Source organism: Daktulosphaira vitifoliae, unplaced genomic scaffold (assembly GCF_025091365.1).
Source record: "Daktulosphaira vitifoliae isolate Bord-2020 unplaced genomic scaffold, ASM2509136v1 Scaffold_5, whole genome shotgun sequence".
NCBI lineage: Eukaryota > Metazoa > Arthropoda > Insecta > Hemiptera > Phylloxeridae > Daktulosphaira > Daktulosphaira vitifoliae.
The window spans coordinates 5,673,127-5,694,809 of record NW_026099576.1 but is presented as its reverse complement, the minus strand read 5'-3'; the positions used below and the strand labels follow the sequence as shown (position 1 = coordinate 5,694,809).

Here is a 21,683-nt window from a genome sequence, read left to right as displayed (position 1 = left end):
TTAAAAACTTATTGCAATATAAAGTTAAAAATATAATATAGAGAATTTTAACACAAAAAATAGAATATTTTTGAATACGGTAGCCATTTTCACCATGAAGTCAATAGGTTCATGTTTTTTTTTGAATTTAAGTATATTACTTAAGAATTATATAAAAGTGTCAGTNGAAGTCAATAGGTTCATGTTTTTTTTTGAATTTAAGTATATTACTTAAAAATTATATAAAAGTGTCAGTTTTTTCAGAACATTATCAAGAGTTAAGGTGAAAGATTTTTAATATATATATATATCAAATAATAGGAAAATATCTAAGGTTTCTATAAAAAAATTGTTTTTATTCATTCATCTTTCAAAAATTTATAGCAGTTTTAAGTAAAAACGATTTAAAAATTACTGATTTTTAAATTAAATTTTTTCGGGTAATTTTTCTCATTAATGAGGACATTTTTTGAATTCTTCTACTAGGGCCTTCCTTTAGTTACTTTCTTGAATATCACTGCAAGAACATTTAAACAAAGTATTATTATTCAATTTTGGGGGAAAATATTAATAACTTCCACCATAATTAACACAATAATGTGATATTTCGAAGCAAATTTGATTAAGCAATTTTTTCTCATAATTTAAATATTTTATTTATTTTAAAATACGACTTCAAGAATATTTATAAAGTTTTTAATTATGTAATAATTGACAAAATTATGTTGAATAAAGTAAACTGATTTTATAAAATAGCCTAATAAACTAAAAAATTTCATTTTTCCTATCGGTATTTAAACTTTTGGTTTATACTGTATGTTATATACTTAATAAATATATATAATACAATACAAGTCATATTGTTATTAAACATTGTATATTAATATTACTTATATACATTATTGAACCACAATATAATTCGAATATAATTAAAATATTTTATATAAATATCAATACGTATATATATGTATTAATACATGTTTAATTCATTTTTTTCATGAGTATAGTATTAAAGGAAACCAGTTTAGGTGTGTGACGAATGACAAATACTCATATTGAATAGACCGGTTTTTGACTACAAATTAAAATGGAGATGGAACTTAAACTTCAATATTTATTTTATTTCTAATTACATTTATTTTTATTTTTTGGTTCGTGATGGTGTTAAAATACAGTGTTTAAATCATAGTGTCTTTTTAACAATGTTTCGAATTTAATAAAATCGTAGATTTAAATTTTACTTGAAAGAAATCGAATTGTATAAGGTACATTCTTTTAAAGTTATTGCAATTTAAATTTTATTTGTAAGAGTATTCATGCTAAACATGCGTTAAGTAAAAAGTATTTAAATATTATGGACAGTATCTTTCTACAATGTCACGGTGAAATTTAAAACAAATATCTATAAAATATTATCTACTAGTAATATTAAATATACATTTATTATATTAAATGTTCACAAGTATGTTTCAAAGTTACTTTTATCCAATAGATTAATTACAAGCAATAATGACAAAAATTTTAATGTTTCCTTGTGCATTTACTAGTTTATTTTTCCTTGAGATATCAACCTAGACCTTCGGTATAGAATACTTCGCAGAAATTAGCAATTTTTTGTTAAGTAAGAGCAAGTGCCAAATAACCTGAGGTTATTTTGTTTACTCGACGTCATCTATTAGATAATTGTTCACTCGTATTCAAAATATCATTAATAAACAATAACGATAGTATTCTGACTAGTTTACATGCTCTAACGTTATAAAAACCTATTAAAATAATATTTATTATTGTGAAATAATAGATAGAAAGATATTTTTTAAAAACAATATAGTGAAACTATTACACGCATTGCCTATCAGTAATTTTAGCAGGTATATTCTCAATTTGAAATTAAAATTTTATTAACAATCATGAACATTCTTAAACCTTAGGTGTTTGTGTCTTCACTGATCCGAACCAGATAAAAACGAGCAAAACATTAATGATAAATAAAAGTTCTTTGTAATAACATGACAATCAACCGTATCAGTTGACCTGCGGTCATGTATTTCTAATTCTAGATACCTATCTACCCAAACACGCGTTTTCCGTCCTACGAGTGTTAACTGTATTCATTGAACCTTAGGCTTTATAAGTGCTTATGATACACCTTTCAACGTGTGATTTTATACCATCTCTCCGTTCATTTAAACTTGATATCCATGAACATTGACATCGTATCATTAGCAGACGTTAGTGTGCCGTTAAGTTGTCTGAATGTAAAAAAAACACGCTAAGGCAACATAGTGATCAATTTTCATAAGCGCAAGCATTCAACAATCAACTAGTTGTTATAACTTTATAATGGTGTGTTTTGTTTGATGTGTAGATATTTGATTTTATCATGGAAAGTATTTTACACGTAACATGGTTGATATTTTTGCTCAAAGCCGTTAATACGCAAGTAAATTCCGGTAAGTACCAAACGTCCAACGTTGATAAATTTAATTAACAGTTCATAGTAAATATTAAGCATTGATCTCATTGATTTTTTTTTTGCATTATAAAATTATTATTTTTTCAAAATATACGGATTTTAATTACCTGGTATATTTACATTATTGGCAAAGATTACTGTTTAAATAATCTGTCACATTAAAATTTGAAGTACTTTTATATTTTATAAGTAAAACATTGAATTTTACTTAAAAATGAGAAAAATACTTAATTACATATGAATTTAAAATTTTTACCTCTATTGATATGGCAGTGGTGCAACTGGGATAATGAATATTTTTTTACGATTTGCTCATGAAAGAATTTTTTATTTTTAAGTTATTATTGAGTTCTAATTTTTAAGCAAAATTTAAGCAAAAAAAAAAATATATATATAAATTATCAAAATTGATTAATATTGTAAAAAATCTAGTGACAAGTTAAAGCAGATTGTATGGTTGAATTTTAGATTTTCATTTTGAAATGTATTACTTATTTTTCTATCTTTTTAGTTCAACCAAACTAGATTTTATATTAATATATTTTAATTTAGGTTTTGGTTTGTTATCAATTGAATAATTTTTTTTTAATCACACGCCAAAAATATTTAATCAGTTACCTTGTAATAAATAATTTGTAGAGTAGTTTCAATTTAAAATGTTTCGTTTATATAGGTAACAAATTAATGATAGTTAATATATTAATAACTTAAATTTTTCTCTCTCTCTTTTTTTTTTTTTTTTAAATTTCGTGTTCAATCCTTTAGAATCATTATTGGTTAAAAATCGCTAAATATTTTTTCTTCGATGGAGAAGATATATAATTTAATTATTAAATTTGTTCAAATTAAAATCAAAAATAAAATAATTCACCAGTGAAAAAATATTAATGTTTGAAAAGTTTCCCCATAAAGTATTTAAGGTTATTGATCTGTATTTATTAAAAATGTTTTAAAAATTAAATAAATGGATAATTAAAAGTATATTTTGATTACACTTGGAATGGCGTTAGTTAAATTATCACTATTATCATTAAATTGACCAATTAAAATTCGTGGTAAACAAAAATATTGTCTTTAAGAAAACAATATTAATTAACCAATGAAAATTAGATTTTTAAAGTTATACAGTTTATTTTAATAGGTTTAGTTGAGCGATCTAAAAGCTTTGTAAAGCAAGGTCGTGTTTTGACCTTGATAAAATGTAGAACCTTTAAATTACAAGTGTTATCATTAAATGTTGACGAAAACTCGCGTATATGCATAGCATATATACATTATTATATAGAACTTAAATGTAGGTTATTATTAGTAGGTTAGTTCGAAGTACTCTTTTTTTATTGTTATAATTTAATTGTATGGACTTTTTACATTTAAATGAGTAAATAACGAAATCGATATAATTTTTATAAAATATTTCAAGTAGATAAAATAAAAACGAATTGCTATCAAACAAAAGAAATCAACCGAATGTATTGTTTTTTATCAGAAGGTTATTGAAAAAGGACCATACATATTAAAAAAGAATCATTATTTAGGTCCCTCAATATTTTTTATTCACCTGTATCTATAAAATTATCATTTCGGTCATTATTTGTAATGCATACATTTTTTGACTACGAGTTGTTGAAAATTATTAAATATTAAATAAATTCATTTGTTTCTCGTAGATTGTTTTACGCCAAATGACGAAAATGGAGTTTGCGTGAACATAAAACGTTGTCCGCATTTATTGAATTTATTAGAAAGTCAAAGGAGAAATAGTACAGTTGTTGCTTTTCTTCGAAATTCCATGTGTGGATATGAAGGTAGAGATCCTAAAGTTTGTTGTGGGTTAGATAATGAAAATGCAAACAACAACGTAAATATGAATAGCAATAATGGAAATGATGATAATTTTGGTTCAAGTACCAGACCGACAAGACCAGGAACAACTCAAAGACCAACAACTTCTTCATATTCTGAAACAGTGATATCTTCTAAACTACCTTTATTAAATTCGTGTGGCCGTAGTAACGCCACTCAAAACAGAATAGTCGGTGGTCAACCAGCAGATTTAGGTAAGTTTTAGTTTATGGTGCATCGTATAATACATCATAGATGTCTAAACAAAGAATCACCATTTAAAATATGTAATATCATTTGAAATTGAAATAATCTAAGTAAAATTGATCTTAGACGATTGGCCTTGGATAGCAGCTTTGGGATATGTAAGTAGTAATTCAAGACAAAACTCAAATTCGCCTCAATGGCTTTGTGGTGGCACGTTGATCGCCGACAGATATGTTATTACAGCCGCTCACTGTACTGTCGGAATCGGTCAGAGAAGACTGTAAGTTTAAACATTTATGTTTTTCGAAAAATATTAATTAACACATTTTTTAAGTACAAAAAACATGTTTTGCTTAATTTTATTAAAATTTATTCATATATTTTAATTAAAATATCAGAGCTATCGCACACTTAGGGGATTTAGACTTGAATCCCAACGTGAGAGACGGAGCTGGACCGGTTGATGTTCCCGTCGAAAGAGTAATGACTCATGAAAACTATAATGCACAAGACTATACAAATGATATTGCGTTGCTTAAGCTTGATCGTTCTGTTGGCTTTAACAGTCAGTAAAAATTAGTAAATTAGGACGATCTTAACTTGACATTGAATCATTTTTTTAGGACACATTCAACCAATCTGTTTACCTATTTCGTCTGAATTGAGAGCCAATAGATTCGTGAAAAAAATGCCATTCGTTGCTGGATGGGGCGCTACGTCTTTTCGTAAGTTTAAAAATTTATGTTAATACGTTATAAGTTTAGTATACTATAATATATAGGATTTTACTTGTTATTTCTCTACAATTGAGCAATATAACTTTGTCGCATCTACAAATTTACTTAAGAACATTTTATTGACGGATAAAATTAGTTTAATTAATAAAAGGATTATTGATTACTAACTAATATAATTATTAATTATATGATCAGTAGATTTATTTAACCAATTGTAAAATTGAGCTTTTAACTACTTGTTGAGCATATTTAAAATTTAAAAATAATTATTAACTCAGAGTATTCTTTACTTGAAATTTAATATTTTACTTAGGTGGACCATCGTCTACAGCATTGATGGAAGTACAAGTACCTGTCGTAGAAAATGCTGACTGCAAACGTTCATATGTTAATAAAAAGACTGTGATTGATGATAGAGTACTCTGTGCTGGATATTCAACTGGTGGCAGAGACGCTTGCCAGGTACATCTGACCGTTAACGTTTATGAAATAGCATGTTGATCAAGTGATATAATTTTAATTTATTAATCATAATACTTAATAATTTTTAGGGTGATTCTGGTGGCCCCTTGATGTGGCTTAGTGGAAATCAGTATTATTTAATAGGAGTGGTATCATTTGGTTTCAAATGCGCAGAGCCAGGATTTCCTGGTGTATATACTAGGGTTACACATTTTGTTGACTGGATAGCTGAAAGAATGAACAACAGTTAATCTTAAAAATACTGTTTACCTACTGGTAAATTGTCATACATTGATTATTTAATTTTGTATAGTTGCTATTTATTTCAATTATTATTATAATAACTAGTTTTTAAAATATTATTGTTTTAAGTCTTACATTTGATAAAACAAATCCTTAAACATTATAGCTATTATTGTATAATAAAGTCGATTGTACAGTTATTTAACACAATACAGATTGGGTTAGTATAACAAATAATAATATATTTTAAAAATTTGAATTTTTTAGGCTCTTGGTCGTCCTACGGGTTCTAGGTGTTGGGAGTGGCATACTTATACTGGTAAATATTTTATCGTCTTAGTCAGATATTATTCGATATAAAGATTGATTCATTTGTCACAACCACTCCATTACGTACACAATAAAAATAATTATATCAATTATTAAGTATATTTTCAGTATACCCCTTATATCATTTAAGTACCTAAACTTAATTTTTTTAATAATACGTATTGAATTAGCTAAAATGACTTAGTACAAAATATTATCAAGATACTCTGAACACAATTAAAGGGTATTGAAGAGAAAAAATTCTTCTTTTTTTTTTTTTAAATCACATTTTATATGTATAAACATATAAATTTTGTTAATATTCAAATTTTGGTTAAAATATTTATGGTAGTGCAAAACTAATAGCATATTTGGAATCAGCGTCGAAAACCTAGTAGATAAAAAAAAATTATGAGAAACATTACAAGACCCAATTTTTTAGATTTGTAGTATATTATTTTGGGGATTTATAAAATAGATCTGGTATATTAATGTGGTATAAGGGGTTGTTGACATGAAAAATATTAATTTATAAACTGAGAAACAAATATAAATAAAAAATGCCAAACAAAAAAATTTTAATTTATACAAATCTATACAATTTAATTTATACAATTGTATAAATTGCGATTTAATTAAAAATTGTAGTTCCATAGTATATACAAGGTAACTCCTTAACTAAGGCTCAGGAAATATTTTTGAAAATATTAGATTTAACCATTTTTTTTTTTTGTAACTATAATGATTGTTGAGTTTTTTTATGAGAAAAATTAAATGTCTACTATCATCTTTTATGTCTTAAACTATCAACCACTTTTATTTTTCAAATTACAACCCTATTTTTTTAATCATCAAGTTAGATTGAATAAAAAAAAATTGTAAGAAAATGTCTTTATTTTGTTCAATTTCCACTGAATTACTAGTTTTTTAAGTTTAAGGGAAGTGAAAAAATGAACATTTATTTATATAAAGCGCGAATGCAATAAATTGCCAACATACCTAAGCTTTAACAATCATTACAAACATTGCTAAAAACCGGTAGCACTTATTGATTTACAGCGTTTTATAAATTAGTAAAATCTATCTAAGGGGTCGTATAATCGAAACGTATTGATTAAATAAGGCGAGAAATGAAGACATTTTGTGGATTATTAAGAAAATTATTAAAAATTTTTATTACATAAACCTAAAAAAAATGTCCAAATTTTTACATACTGGAATTCTTAACAAATGCAATGTAAGGGAAAATTTTGATGAATAATGATAAAAATGTATTATTTGTGTGCAAATGTTTAATACTTTGTGTCATAAATACACTAGTTGTGTGTTAAATTAACGAATATATTAAAAATATATCACACTGATGTATGAAATTTTATTTTTTTGTTTTAAAGCAATACACTGAAATTACGATGTGTAAAAAAAATTAAATTGATACTATTCAAGGTCTAAACTTTGAACCTATGATAAAATAATTAACATAAAAAAAATGTTCAAGCAAGTAACATATTCCGAAGTAAAAATTAGTATTATTGTATAATTTCCTAATCTGAATTACTGTTGTAATTTTATTTTGCGTCACAAATTAAAAATTTCAATATATTGATTTGTTAAATATTTAGAAGTTGGATTAATAAAACATCTTAAATAGTTGTTATACAAATTTAAATTTAAATTTTATTGGTTGCTGAAAAATATATCATAGTATATTCTCATTTTAAGTTACTATAAAATGAAGATTATAGTTGCAGCAACTTAACACACAATGTGGCGATTCTATTAATAATACTCAAAAACTGTGTACAATATCTAAAATAATATCTTAATATTACAAAATTTAGTGTAATTAATTTAATTTAACAACAAAAGAATGTCGATTTAGTTATTATTCTGAATTTTTTATTTTTATTATTAATATTTATTATTATATAATTCTTTATTATTCTAGTTCTATAATTATTCATTATAACTATGGACAATTATTTGACTAAGTTTTTAAAAATATAATTTAAAAATAAAATATATTCATTTTTAATGTTCGATCTGATATTGTAGGATACAATTTTTAAAATAAATTAAAAATATTTTTTTTAAGATTGGGTTCTTTTTATAATTAAGTGAAAGTAGAGTGCGGGTTAATGTATTATTAATTAATTTGGGGTATGAGCACGAGGGTTTGTAAGAGAAATAGAAAATTATAGAAAAATAAAGTTATCTTTATTTTATTAATAAAATATTTATTTTAATTAATTGTCACATTTTTTGATATCAATAATGCCACGAGTTTTGACGGTTATCAATGATAGGTGGGATTGAGTCACCACTTGTGTCTACCCAGAGTAGTGTGGTGGTTATATATGAATCTCCTATTTAACTTCTGAAATAGACACGTATCAAAGATATAACTGCCAAATAACTATGTACAAACATTATCGATTTATTAAATTTACTTGGTATATTTTTTATTGTTAATAATCACTTGATTATTCCTAGTGTTTACCTAATCTATGTACTCATCAAATTTAATTCTAAACCTTATATATTTTTTGTGAAACTATTAGTCTCCTACCTTAATATTTCCAATAAATACTCTGAAATAAATAGATGTTTTCTTATGCAATTATAATGTAGACCTGGCGGATTACTACTTGATATACTCGATAAGAAAACAGTGTAAATGGGCTAAACGCATTTGAACGTGTTGATAAACTCTGAGAATAACTGACCGCATCAGTGGCAAAATGCTACTTATATTGAGCTTTTTATATTACATTTTATGGTTATTTCAAAGGCAAGAAGTGATCACCGACGCTACCATCATTTCTTTATTAATCATAATTTATTACATGTTATTTATTACATCAATGATCTTTATATTATAATATACTGTCATTTCTTACATAATAACTTAGACATATTTTATTACCCTACATCTTATATGCTACCATTACATATTGTTTATTATTTCCTGATTGTTTTACATAATAATTATGTAAAAAACATATATTAATTATTAATATATGTTTTTTTCTGCAAAATTTCATTAATATATTTTTAAACATTTAAAAGGTATATATGTAGCTTATTTTTATATTGGTATGTCATGTTATGTGATTTATTAATTAAAATCCTACATAGCACATTATAACACTAATGATATACTGTATATCGTAACACATTGTAAGTTGAAATAAAAGTCAATAAAGAAATTTAAAGGAAATCAAAACTCCCATGTATATTGTTTTTATCAATTTAAACAATTTCTAATAGAAATGTCATGATAAATTACGGAAATTTTCGAACAAGATTGTACGTATCAATATAACCTATGGTATTATGGATTTCCTAATTATTCAATATATCATTTATATATTTACATTCAAGTACGTAGAAACAAAAAATAATATGCGATACGCTTTATGTTCAGTATTTATTCATGTACCGTCACATTTAATGATTGTAGATTAGATTTTTATAATTCACTATCATTGTATATGATCGTTTATCGATATTGATTAAATACTGCAAAAGTACAATTATTGACTGTTTCAATTAGTTTTCATTATTATTTATACTTAAATTGTATGCATCATAAACATAAATTTTTTTACGTTTTATTCTATTTAGTGATTATTGTTTGTTATTTATTTTATAATTATAATATGACACGTATTAGATATTTTATTTTATACATTTTCGTTTTTAAAGCAGCTCTTGGACAGTTTGGAGATGAAAGTGAGTTCATTAGTTTTTTTTAATAAAACATTTGCCAAAATATATATTTTTTAAAATATTCTGATTTTAATTAATAGAAATCAAAAGTCTTTTTCTAACATGAGAGTAAAAAGTACTTATAAGTCTTTATATTATGTTTTATTGTAATTATTTTCTTGGGACTCTTTATTTCATTATTTTTACTCTATGTAAATTTATATAAATTGCAATTGATAATCAATGATTAATAAATAATGGTAGCAAAATTTATCTTTAGATTTTTAATTTAGTTACTTTTAATATTAATATTGAGAGCTAAGTAAATTCCTATAAAATTTTAACTTTACTAGATCAAGATCTTATAAGTAATTATATAGCTACGTCTAGTCTGTCTAGTTTTGGTACAGAATTAGTTTTTTAAAACTAAAATTGAGATTTGTAATCGACAAAATAAAATGATATAATAAACTTTGTAAATCCCTACTACATGAAACATTATTCTTTATTAACAAAGAGAGTTTTAATAATTTTAATTTCGATGCGAAGCTGAGAAGGTATTAATTTTACTATGCTGTTTTTTTTTTTTATATATATATTTTTTTTTTTGTGTCCAGGCACGTAGCCAGAAAATGTTTATTGGAGGGGCCAACAATTTTGGGCCCTTGTATCATTTTCCATAATTTGTTTCCCATGAAAAGCTTGTGGGGGGTCCCTCCACTCCTCCTTAGACAGTATCCTATTCTATGAATCTTACAAATTCAAAATTTGTGTTTATTTTTAAAAAAATGGTGGATTATTCCAAAAGCTACATGATCTGCTAGTTCATTATTAATATCCTAATTAAGATAAAGTATGTCGAATGAAAAAGGGATTATTAAAAAATATTATTTCTCATAAAAAATAATGTTGATCTATACACTTTTCAATAAGTTATAATATTAAAAAGTTAAAATGTAAAAAATAAAATCGAGAATTTTCACACGAAAATAGAAGTCGGTAGCCATTTTCACCACAAAGACATGTCCAGAGGTCAATTTCTTTTTTTCAAATTAAAGTATATTACATTAGCTTTAATTTAAGATATATATAAAAGTGTCAGACTTTCCGGAACATTTTAAAAATTTAAGTGGAAAAAGTTAATTTTTTGTGAAAAAGTTGTCATTTTAAATCCCCCCCGTTGGCAGGTAAAGGGTCAGATTTATAAAACAAATACAGTGGACGCCGCTTATTGGACTCACGGTTAATTGACTCATTCGCTTATTAGACTCAAAACGCCTAGTCCCTATTTACACATATACTAACACACAGCAAAAAATTCGTATATTCGACTCACACACCGGTTAATAGGGTCATTTGAAAATTAGATAAATAAAAATAATGTGTACATACATTGAACAAACGTGCTATAAATACGTTATAAGTCGGTCCTAGTAAAATTGCTTTTATCGTGGAGATAAAATAAATTACCTTTTCACGATAAACGAAGCAGTCTTTAATGTCAATTAGTACGACAGGTAGTGTATGAATAGACGTCGTCGTGTACAGTGTGTTGTTTGTGTTTACGTTCTCTGTAAAAATTTTCATTTTTCGTGTTACAATGAACAAACGACGTGATTTGAGTGTAGAAGAAAAATTAGATGTTCTTAAAAAATATGACGAGCTTCCGCAAATGAGCCAGCGACAAGCAGCATGTAAGTTAAACGTGTCTCAAAGTTTACTAGGTAGGATGCTAAAAAGTCGACAGAAAATCGAAAATGCATCATTAGCAAATGTGAATTCAAACCGGAAAAGAAAAAGAGTCGGTAAAGAAGAAGAAGTTGAAGACGCTTTGAAACAATGGTTCACAAAAGTCAGAGAAAAAGATGCCCGAGTTACAGGACCACTGTTGCGTCAAAAAGCTGAGGAACTCGCGAAAAAAATGGACAAAAATAATTTTGTAGCAACAGAAGGTTGGTTTTACCGATGGAAGAAACGTGAAAACATTTCGTTTGTTAAGCCACATGGAGAACAGGGAGAAGCAGACCATGCAGCTGCACGATCGTGGATTCATTCAGAATGGCCATCTCTTATCGCCAAATATCCTCCGTCTAGTGTGTTCAATGCAGATGAAACTGGTCTTTATTTCAGGGCATTACCTGAACACACGTACGCGTTCAAAAATGAAAAAACTAGAGGAACTAAAATTAGTAAAGAACGTCTAACCATATTATGTTGTACGAGTATGGTTGGTGAAAAAAGAAAACTGCTTGTGATTGGTAAAAGTAAAAATCCCCGGTGTTTCAAGGGTGTTAAAAATCTACCGGTCGACTATACTGCAAACAATAATGCATGGATGACAAAAGAAATTTTCACCGAATGGTTGACCAAGTGGGACAATGAACTTCGACATGACGTCTTATTGCTAGTCGATAACTGCACGGCTCATATGGTTACAGTAAAATTCAAACATATTAACCTCACATTTTTACCCTCTAACACTACATCAGTTATACAACCATGTGATCAGGGGATTATACGCACTTTTAAAGCATATTACAGAACAGGCATGAGAAAGAATGTGATCAATGTGATTGATGCTAACCTGGAACAAGAATTATGTACCTTACGTGCTCATGAAATCGCTAAAAAAATAACTGTACTTGAAGGTTTGCATTTAGCCTATGAAGCGTGGAATATCGTCAGCAAAATCACAATACGCAATTGTTTCCGACAAGGTGGTTTCATTATCAGTCCAAAAGAAGTTGAAGCTGTTGTTGAAAGACCCGCTGACCTAACAACTGAACTTTATAATGAATGGATAAATATAGACGAAGAAGTCCAAACTACCGAACTCGTTACCGAGGAAGATATATGTGATGAAATACAGTCAAAACGGCCAAAAGAGAATGTGGCTGGTGATAGTGATGAAGATGAACCTGATGAAAAACCACCATCAACTAAACAAATGCTAGAAGCGCTTCAAATTCTACGCAGAGGGATTCAGCAAAGAGGCGATTTTGACGTATTCGAGCAACATAAATCCTACGAAAATATGATAATGAAGTTAGCCGAAGACGAAAAAGTCCAATCAACCCTAGATGAATTTTTATCAAAAAATTAGTTTCATTAGTGTTTTATTGACATTTATGACTACTGTCATTATTATTTATTTTGTTATTTAACTTTGTATAATATTACAAATATACATATTATATAGTCTTCGTAGGATTTTAATTTTCGTCTCGTCGTTACCTCTTATATAATATGAATATATATATATATAAATATTAGTGGACGCCGTTTATTAGACTCATTCGGTTAATGGACTCAAATGGTCAGGTCCCAAAGTGAGTCCAATAAGCGGCGTCCACTGTATATCAAATGAAAAATAACGATATCATGCATCTATATAAAAAAGTTATGGCAATTTTAAGTAAAAAAAATTTTAAAAATTTCGAAAATTAGCGATTTTTAAATTTGTAATTTTTTTGGAGGTTTCCCCCATTTACGGGGAACGAGGGAAAATTTTTCAATTTTTGAGGGTAATGTCTTCGACTAGATATAATTTGTGATCTTTTGACGTATCATTGAAAGAAATTGGTTCAGTGAGAGCTGAGAAAAAGTGGTAACAGACAAAAAAAAAAAACACATCTTAGTAAAACCAATACCTTCTCAGCTTCGCATCGAAGCTAAAAGAAACAAATTAAAGATAAGATTTATCAAAAAAATTTTCATAGAGTATACTCTATTGAATTTTGTAATCAACTAGATTCTAATCAATGCAGATACTTCGTAGTTTGTTATCATTTGTTGGACCAGAGTTAAAAAAATTTACCTACAACCACGTTTGGAGTAATTGCTATTCCAACGTCTAGAACGTTATCTTTTTCAAATAACGTTTTCTATGAATATAAAAATGAAAATACAGCCATAATAATAACTGTATTACTCAAAAGTAATCACAAATTAATAATAATTTCAATGTATATAAGGCCTAGCACGTTTTTGATAATTCGTAAAAATAATTGAATTTTAAATTTGGGGGCCACATTAAATCTAAGGGGGGCCAGGCCCACCGAGGCCCACCCTTGTCTACGTGCCTGTTTGTGTCTGTTACCACTTTTTCTCAGCTCTCACTGAACCGATTTCTTTCAACGACACGTCAAAAGATCACAAATCGTATCTACTCGAAGACATTACCCTCAAAAATTGAAAAAATTTCCCTTGTTTTCCATAAATGGGGGAAATCTCCAAAAAAATTACAAATTTAAAAATCACTAATTTTGAAATTTTTTCAATTTTTTTCACTTAAAACTGCCATAACTTTTTCAAAATTGAACAAATCAATATAATTTTTTTAAATAGATGAATAATGTCCTTACCTATCATTTGATGTATTTTTTTAATAAATTTAACCCTTTACCTGCCCACAGAGACAGGTAAAATGACAAATTTTTACAAAAAATTAACTTTCTCAACTTAACTTTTTATAGTGTTCCGGAAATACTGACACTTTTATATATATCTTAAATTAAAGCTAATGTAATATATTTTATTATGGAAAAAAATAATTTCGGACTTTATTTTTTCTTCACAGTGAAAATGGCTACCGTATTCTATTTTTGTGTTAAAATTATCGCTTTTATATTTTACATATTTAACTTTATATTTATATCACTTTTTGAGAAATGTATGCATCATTATAATTTTTTAAGATAAGTACTATTTATATTCTTTTTTAATGCGACATACTTTTTTTTTAAATCGGACCATTGCATTATATTCGGAAGGGGGGGGGTTAAAATATAAACAATGTATATAGAAAGTAGAACTTGTTCAACTTAATTTTTAAAAGTGTTCCGGAAATACTGACATTTAGATATATATATATATATAGATATTAAATTAAAACTTATGTAATATACTTTAATATGAAAAAAAAATTCAGACTTTAGTTTGTTTTCAAAGTGAAAACTAACATCAAAGTTAATAAACAAATTTTGTAAAAAAATTCTATTTTATATTTTTTATTTTATGATGCTATAACTTTTTGAAANTTCTATTTTATATTTTTTATTTTATGATGCTATAACTTTTTGAAAATAGATCTCTTTATTCGACATACTTTTTTTTTAAAATAAAACCATTTATATTACACTTATAAATCATAAAACTTGTAATCAGGATATAGATAAGGAAATAGGAGATCGTGTAACTTTTGGAATAATCCACCAATTTTTTAAAATTAAATACAATCTACAAAGTTGCATCGAAGCGTTTTTTATGATAATGATTTTAATCACTGTCAGATATCATTATACTTGACCCAACTATGCTACGTCATTACTGTGCTGGGTTTTTTTATTATTTATCATTAATACGGAAAAAATTAAAAATTTGTTATTTTTTCAAAATTTTAAAATGGCCATTTTTAGAACTTTTTAGAAAATATTTTAATGTGTTGATAACTATATTAGGGTAAGTACTCTTGACTTAAAAGTATTTTAAATATAGAGAAAGTAAGTAGGGTGGGAGGGTACAGTTCGTTCTGGTGTTTATTAATTTCATTCTTGAATCCCCTATAAAATTATACTTTTTTAGATACTTGTTGCTATTGAGGTAATGATATTAATTATTTTATATAATTTAATTGTATTTTAATTCTTATTATTCTTAATATTTAATAACTTCTATAGATTAGTCTATCATCAGAATATAATGTATACAATTATAATTATTATTTAAAATAAGACATACAAATCATATTTACATCAAAGTTAATTATCTATTTTTTAACTTTTACATTTTTATTAATTTAGGGTTATTGAAAATGCTTTCATTAAATTAAAAAATATATTCAAATATGTTTCTTAAATAAAAATAATATTTGAATTGAAAAAATAAAAATATGGTTAATTAAATATAATATTTTATTAAAATAAGGTTGGATACATAATGGGAACAAAAGTCATAAACATCATAACGACAACAGAGATGATAATTATCACAACGGAGATAGTGAATATAATAATGAAAATAGAGAACAAGAAAATAATTGGAATAATAAAAACAGAAATATGAATGATGGCTATGGATCAAATAAATAGTGAATCATTATTTTCATCTTCAGGACCTAGTACTTCACCAAGACCAGGTGGACATCATCACGGGCATGGTGTTCACATGCACTATAACGGTAATAGAGAAAGTGAAAATTATTTCGGAAATGGTGGTCACATGAATTACAATGGGCACAGAGAAGATGATTATTATCACGGGAATAGAAGTCATATACATCATCACGGAAATAGTGATCATGTGCACCATAATGTAAACGGAGAAAATAATAACCATCATGGAAATGGTGGTCACATACAAAATCATGGTCATAGTAGTGACACATACCATAACGGGAACAGAGAAGATAATAATTACTATGGAAACGGCGATCGTGGGAATAATTATGGAAATAGGGAACATGAAAATAATTGGAATAATGAAAATATAAATACAAATAATGGCTATGGATCTAATAGTGAATCATTTATTACATCCCCAAGACCTAGTATATCATCGGGACATTATCACGGGCATGGTGGTAACATACATTATAATGGAAATAGAGAAGAAAAAAATCACGGAAATGGCGATTATGGAAATAATTGGAATGGTGAAAATACAAATATGAACAATGGATTTGGATCAAATAGCGAATCATTCCATATGTCCTTAAGACCTACTTCTTCGCTAAGACCTTTTACTTCATTAAGACCTAATTGGAATCAAAACGAAAACAATTTTTATGGAGATCATCCGGGAAATCGTGAAAATAAGAATAATTATACTGATAGAAATAACAGTAATGGAAGTAATTGGAATAATGAGAATATAAATGCAAATAATGGATTTGAAAAGAATGATGGAAGGCTTTATTCATCTCCAAAGCCAACTAGTTTTTCAAAACCAGAAAGTATTAATCATGAATCTTATTTATCTTCTAAACTACCCACAGAAAGTTCATGTGGTCTCATTAATGCAACTCTCAATGATAGGATTGTTGATGGTAGTCCTGCCGAACTTGGTAAGTTCAATTTTATCAATAGGATAGACTAGTAATCTTACAGTTGATTTTATTATAGGTGATTGGCCATGGATTGCAGCATTAGGGTATGTAAGTACTAATAATCCCGAAAAAATTCCACAATGGTTATGTGGTGGTACATTAATATCTGATAAGTATGTTGTTACGGCTGCTCATTGCACTGTAGGAATAGGTAAGAGAAAAATGTAAGTAATAGATAAGTAATTGGAAAACACGTTCAAGTACCTTATACTAGTATAACTGCTATATTAAATATTTTTTTTTTAGATCTGTTGCTCGATTAGGAGATTTGGATTTGAATCCTGACGTTAATGATAGAGCTAATCCAATTGATGCCCCTGTCGATAAAGTTATCACTCACAAAAAATATAATAGCCAAGATTACACTAACGATATAGCTTTAATAAAGTTGCAACGATCAATTTCCTTCAATAGTTAGTATTATTTATTAAACTGTTGACTTTTTAGAAAAATAAAACTCTCAAAAGTAATTTTTTAAACATTTTTTTGAGAGTTCATTCAACCAATTTGCTTACCTATAACATCAGAAATAAGATCAAAAAATTTAGTCAAAAAAGTAGCAACTATTGCTGGATGGGGGGCTACTTCATATCGTAAGTCAATAACCTGTTTTTATTTTCTAAAGCTGTATTATTATTTTTTGTTTTTTTTAAGGTGGTCCTTCAAGTACTGCATTATTGAAAGCTCCAGTACCTATAGTAGATATCGATGATTGTAAACGATCCTACGCCAATAAAAAAACAGTTATTGATGAAAGAACATTATGTGCTGGTTATAAAACTGGTAAAATTGATGCATGCCAGGTAAAATATATACCTACTTCATATTTAATTAATTTATTGATTAATATTACATAATTTTAATTTAATTTCTTATTTGAAGAGGTCAGTAAATAGAGGTTTTAACTGTTATTTTTGAAATTGTTCAGAAATGTTACTTTTTAACTTCTTCTTTTTCATTGCCTTAATCCAAACAACTTGGAGTCAACCAGAAATACAACTTTTTAACTAATTATTAAAAAATTATGAAACTGTTTGCTGGTTCCCTCAGCCATAATGAAGTTGCGCCATGTCAACAATTGATGTGAAATTCCATCCAATCGTTAAAACTGGGCTGTTCCCAAATATTTGAGATAGAGGCTATGTTGTTGATGATTATTAAAAAGCTATGGGACTTTTTTATATTCAATGTATAAAATAACTTACAAGATGGAAAATATCGTTCTATGGGTGCTCTATAATTTACTATAACTTAAATATGATACTTCCACCAAGTTACTAATAATTTTTATTTTAACACTTTTCCAATACCCCCTTCATTTATAGTTAAAAATTTAATTAATAATATATTATCATAGGGTAATTAGTCTAGCTACTGAACATTTCCAATAAATAAACACTATCGATATTATTTAAAATTTTAACTCTCTAACTTCAAATTTTATTAGTTTGTGATGCATGAATTTAAAGACGTATTTTAAAACACTTATATTGAAATTTAAATATAGTATGAGAGATGAAAGTTCTATGTAATAACAGGGCCTTCTCGGTTTTTTTAACTCAAATTCAAATTAGTAAATTTGTTTTTTATTTGATGTATAATCTAATTGTTTTAACATTTAAGACTAGATAAAAATGTTAATTTTATATCCAGATATTAGAAGTTAATTTGAAATAATAAATCTGTCATGTAATTTTAAAATTAAATTCATTTTTAATTGTTTGATAATTAGACGAGTTACTCTAAGTCTTATATACCATTTGATAAACACAAATAATATTAAAAATAAAATAAATTAGTTAAGTCGATTGTGTAAAAATATTTAGGGAGATTCTGGAGGACCTTTGATGTGGTCACATAATTTAAAATATTATTTAATTGGAGTGGTATCTTTTGGATTCAAATGTGCAGACCCTGATTTTCCTGGAGTATACTCAAGAGTAACATACTTTGTCGATTGGATCGTTAAAACTATGGACAAAAACTAAGTCTATCAAATTTGACTATTTGATGATACAGTAATTATTCAATTAACCTTATTATAATAATTATGTATTTATTCTTAATTACATTTAATAACAATAAAATAAATTTATTCAGGTTTAATTTAAAAATACAGATTAAATTACCATTTTAACACGGTAAGTATTTATCTTAAAGTTGTTATCGAATCATCAAGATTTTTGTAAAAAAATCTATTTTAAAATTTTAAAAATATTTAAAAAAAAATTATTTTTTATCCGAGAAACGTTACAAATTAATAAAAAAAAAGTTTCATCAAATTGGTTTACTTTGGGTAGTAGTTAAACTCAAATCAATTTAATATCTTTTATCATTTTTGTCGTATAGTCGTTTACAGAACTAGTAAAATGTATACGTAAACATTTTACAGAAATAATTATGTAATTACATACTTTTTTGAGATACATAAGATACTTAAAATTAAAATTATGTTAAAAATATTAAAAAATATTTTTTAGTTTTAAATTAATATTTTTAATATAATTTTAATTTGAAATAATATTATCCTTAAATGGTCAATTTTTATTACACAAATTTTTTGTTCATAAAAATTAAGAGATGAAATCTATGGTGATCACACTAGTTTTTGATAAAACTCTAATGTTAAGCCGCGCCTACCACCGTAGGTGAAAGGATGGGTGACCATGCGTGCACTTTTACGATGGCGAAAAAGCACCATGTTCATTCACAAATGTTGTCCAAGTTAGCCCATTTGACAGTAATCTAAAATATTCATTAGATCAAAGAATACTAGATTTGTCAAAACATCATAAACCATCCTATATTTTAAAAAAATCAGCTTTTTACATTTTTTAGATTCAACTAAAATATACTTGTGTAAAACAAGTACATTATACGAATGTATATAATCTAAAATTAGTTTTACTCATCTTGCCGTATTGATTAAATTGATCAGTATATTTATTATCTACATTCAAAAAAATCCCTATGCGTCATCATTGAGAATTATATCACTTACTTATTTATCAACTATAATTAATTCCATAAAAATGGTTTGTATTGTTAAATTAATTTTTTTTAATTCAAGAATGTATGTATAAAGTTTGAGGAATATTTACCATATAGTGCTAAAAAATTGTAATTATTAATAAATTATAAAAAAATTATTAAATTTATGTGTGTATTTACATACTTTAAGATACTAATAGTAGCAAAAATTTATTGTCTTACTATGAGGTGTTTTTTCTTACAAATTATTTGTTGAGAAAATGTTGAACAATGAAATTATTTTTTAAAATGTGTTTTTCCTTGTGTGTAAAATTTTTAAATACATCTCTGTCTACTTTAATGTAAATTCACACACTTTGATAAGTAAATTTATTTATAAATTACTCATATTTCAATCTCAAAATTATACTTTTATATTAGCACAATTACTACTTTATTAAATCATTAAATCTTGAAATTTGAAATTACTTTTTACAAACATTTTATATCCATACAAAGCCTATCATATGAAATGTTAATAACAGAAAATATTGGGCTCTTCACAGTGTACGTGCACTAAAATTAATGAATCCAGCATTTTTTTTGCAAATGTCTGCTTAAAAACCGTAGTGTAAAAAATTTACTAAACCAACATAAAATGAGATTTTTAAAGATAATTACCATGCATGTCGACAGTCAATTCATATAAAAACAAGTTTCCAGGTAATTGTTGTTTTTCTTTTATTATTAAACAACAAATTAATTTATTAAATATATCTATTCCATTTTTTTAAAAATCTGATGTGTAACAAAATAAGTTGTTGGATTATTGTCTAATAGCCTAATCTATTATCTATTTTCTAAATAATTTTATATCAACTTTATAGAAGTAATTTGTTAAAATTTAAAAAATATAAATTTGTGTTTATCATTATCAAAATTAAAACTTCTTTATGTCTCCTCTGCATGTCATTAACAAGTTCTTGAATATTAACCTCAAAAATTATTATTTTTGAAATTTATTAGTAATTATTTGTATTATGAGTATTAGAATTATACTTTTTTACAAAGGCATTTTTATCTAGAAACATTAAGTAAGTATATGACATGCGGATGTTAAAGCAATTAAAACGTATTTGCAATATACGTATCAACATGAATTATTTATAATAATAGATTAATAATCTCATTTTTATGTTTTCTGTATTCATTTTAACTGAGAAGCCTAGACCTTGAATACATATAACAAATATACCGGATGATAACTTGAGTTAATTACGACAATCGTTTATAATGTCTGAACATTTCATTTACAAAAAAAAAAACTTATTATACTTATGTTATTGATTACATTATAGTATTAAAAAATAATTTTTCAATATTTTTCTGAAAAATAGTTATCATTAATCTTAACTATGAGAAGTTTTTGATCGAAAGATACGTTGACTTAACTTTTTGGAAGTAGAACTTTAACAATATTTTTTACTTAAATCTCTAATCAAAATTAAAATATATGGATAAATATTAGCAATATCAACAAATTATTTTAATTTAAATGAATAATTGGTAAAAATGAAAGTACAATGATTATTTTAAAAAAAAAATGATTCATTGATTTTTAGTAGTTTAAAATTGTTAAAAC

The 21,683-nt window shown here is 26.1% G+C and overlaps 3 protein-coding genes across 8 annotated transcripts; all 3 read left to right on the top strand.

Moving 5' to 3' along the window:
* Positions 1–1,112: 1,112 nt before the first annotated feature.
* LOC126907381 (venom protease-like) lies at positions 1,113–6,366 on the top strand. Of its 3 annotated transcripts, none has more exons than XM_050688614.1 (8): positions 1,113–1,244; positions 2,348–2,432; positions 4,123–4,512; positions 4,631–4,784; positions 4,903–5,069; positions 5,128–5,229; positions 5,555–5,703; positions 5,793–6,130. In XM_050688614.1, the coding sequence occupies exons 2-8, from the start codon at positions 2,363–2,365 to the stop codon at positions 5,952–5,954; spliced, it is 1,194 nt and encodes a 397-aa protein (XP_050544571.1). In that variant the 5' UTR covers positions 1,113–1,244; positions 2,348–2,362; the 3' UTR covers positions 5,955–6,130. The 3 variants fall into 3 exon arrangements, with proteins under 3 accessions (XP_050544571.1, XP_050544570.1, XP_050544569.1); XM_050688613.1 differs by lacking the exon at positions 1,113–1,244 and adding an exon at positions 6,214–6,366 and having other exon boundaries at positions 2,065–2,432; positions 5,793–5,979; XM_050688612.1 differs by lacking the exon at positions 1,113–1,244 and having other exon boundaries at positions 2,065–2,432.
* A 3,273-nt stretch (positions 6,367–9,639) lies between these two features.
* Positions 9,640–19,470, top strand: LOC126907369 (serine protease 7-like). 4 transcript variants are annotated; one of them, XM_050688591.1, is made up of 8 exons: positions 9,643–9,990; positions 15,892–17,029; positions 17,088–17,235; positions 17,318–17,484; positions 17,563–17,664; positions 17,726–17,874; positions 18,898–19,089; positions 19,172–19,328. In XM_050688591.1, the coding sequence occupies exons 2-7, from the start codon at positions 16,030–16,032 to the stop codon at positions 19,057–19,059; spliced, it is 1,728 nt and encodes a 575-aa protein (XP_050544548.1). In that variant the 5' UTR covers positions 9,643–9,990; positions 15,892–16,029; the 3' UTR covers positions 19,060–19,089; positions 19,172–19,328. The 4 variants fall into 4 exon arrangements, with proteins under 4 accessions (XP_050544551.1, XP_050544548.1, XP_050544549.1 ...); XM_050688594.1 differs by lacking the exon at positions 17,563–17,664 and having other exon boundaries at positions 9,640–9,990; positions 19,172–19,470; XM_050688592.1 differs by lacking the exon at positions 19,172–19,328 and having other exon boundaries at positions 18,898–19,165.
* Positions 10,791–13,069, top strand: LOC126907188 (tigger transposable element-derived protein 6-like). Its single transcript, XM_050688296.1, has one exon. The coding sequence runs from the start codon at positions 11,567–11,569 to the stop codon at positions 13,067–13,069; it is 1,503 nt and encodes a 500-aa protein (XP_050544253.1). The 5' UTR covers positions 10,791–11,566.
* Positions 19,471–21,683: the final 2,213 nt, after the last annotated feature.

What these genes read in the sequence shown, in the direction of transcription:
- LOC126907381 (XM_050688613.1), top strand. Translation starts at nt 2,363, where the DNA reads ATGGAAAGTATTTTACACGTAACATGGTTGATATTTTTGCTCAAAGCC. An exon ending in TCGTTCTGTTGGCTTTAACA is followed by an intron (nt 5,070 to 5,127) that starts GTCAGTAAAAAT and finishes TCATTTTTTTAG; the next exon opens with GACACATTCAACCAATCTGT. An exon ending in ATGGGGCGCTACGTCTTTTC is followed by an intron (nt 5,230 to 5,554) that starts GTAAGTTTAAAA and finishes TATTTTACTTAG; the next exon opens with GTGGACCATCGTCTACAGCA.
- LOC126907369 (XM_050688593.1), top strand. Translation starts at nt 16,030, where the DNA reads ATGATGGCTATGGATCAAATAAATAGTGAATCATTATTTTCATCTTCA. An exon ending in GGAATAGGTAAGAGAAAAAT is followed by an intron (nt 17,236 to 17,317) that starts GTAAGTAATAGA and finishes TTTTTTTTTTAG; the next exon opens with ATCTGTTGCTCGATTAGGAG. An exon ending in ATGGGGGGCTACTTCATATC is followed by an intron (nt 17,665 to 17,725) that starts GTAAGTCAATAA and finishes GTTTTTTTTAAG; the next exon opens with GTGGTCCTTCAAGTACTGCA.
- LOC126907188 (XM_050688296.1), top strand. Translation starts at nt 11,567, where the DNA reads ATGAACAAACGACGTGATTTGAGTGTAGAAGAAAAATTAGATGTTCTT.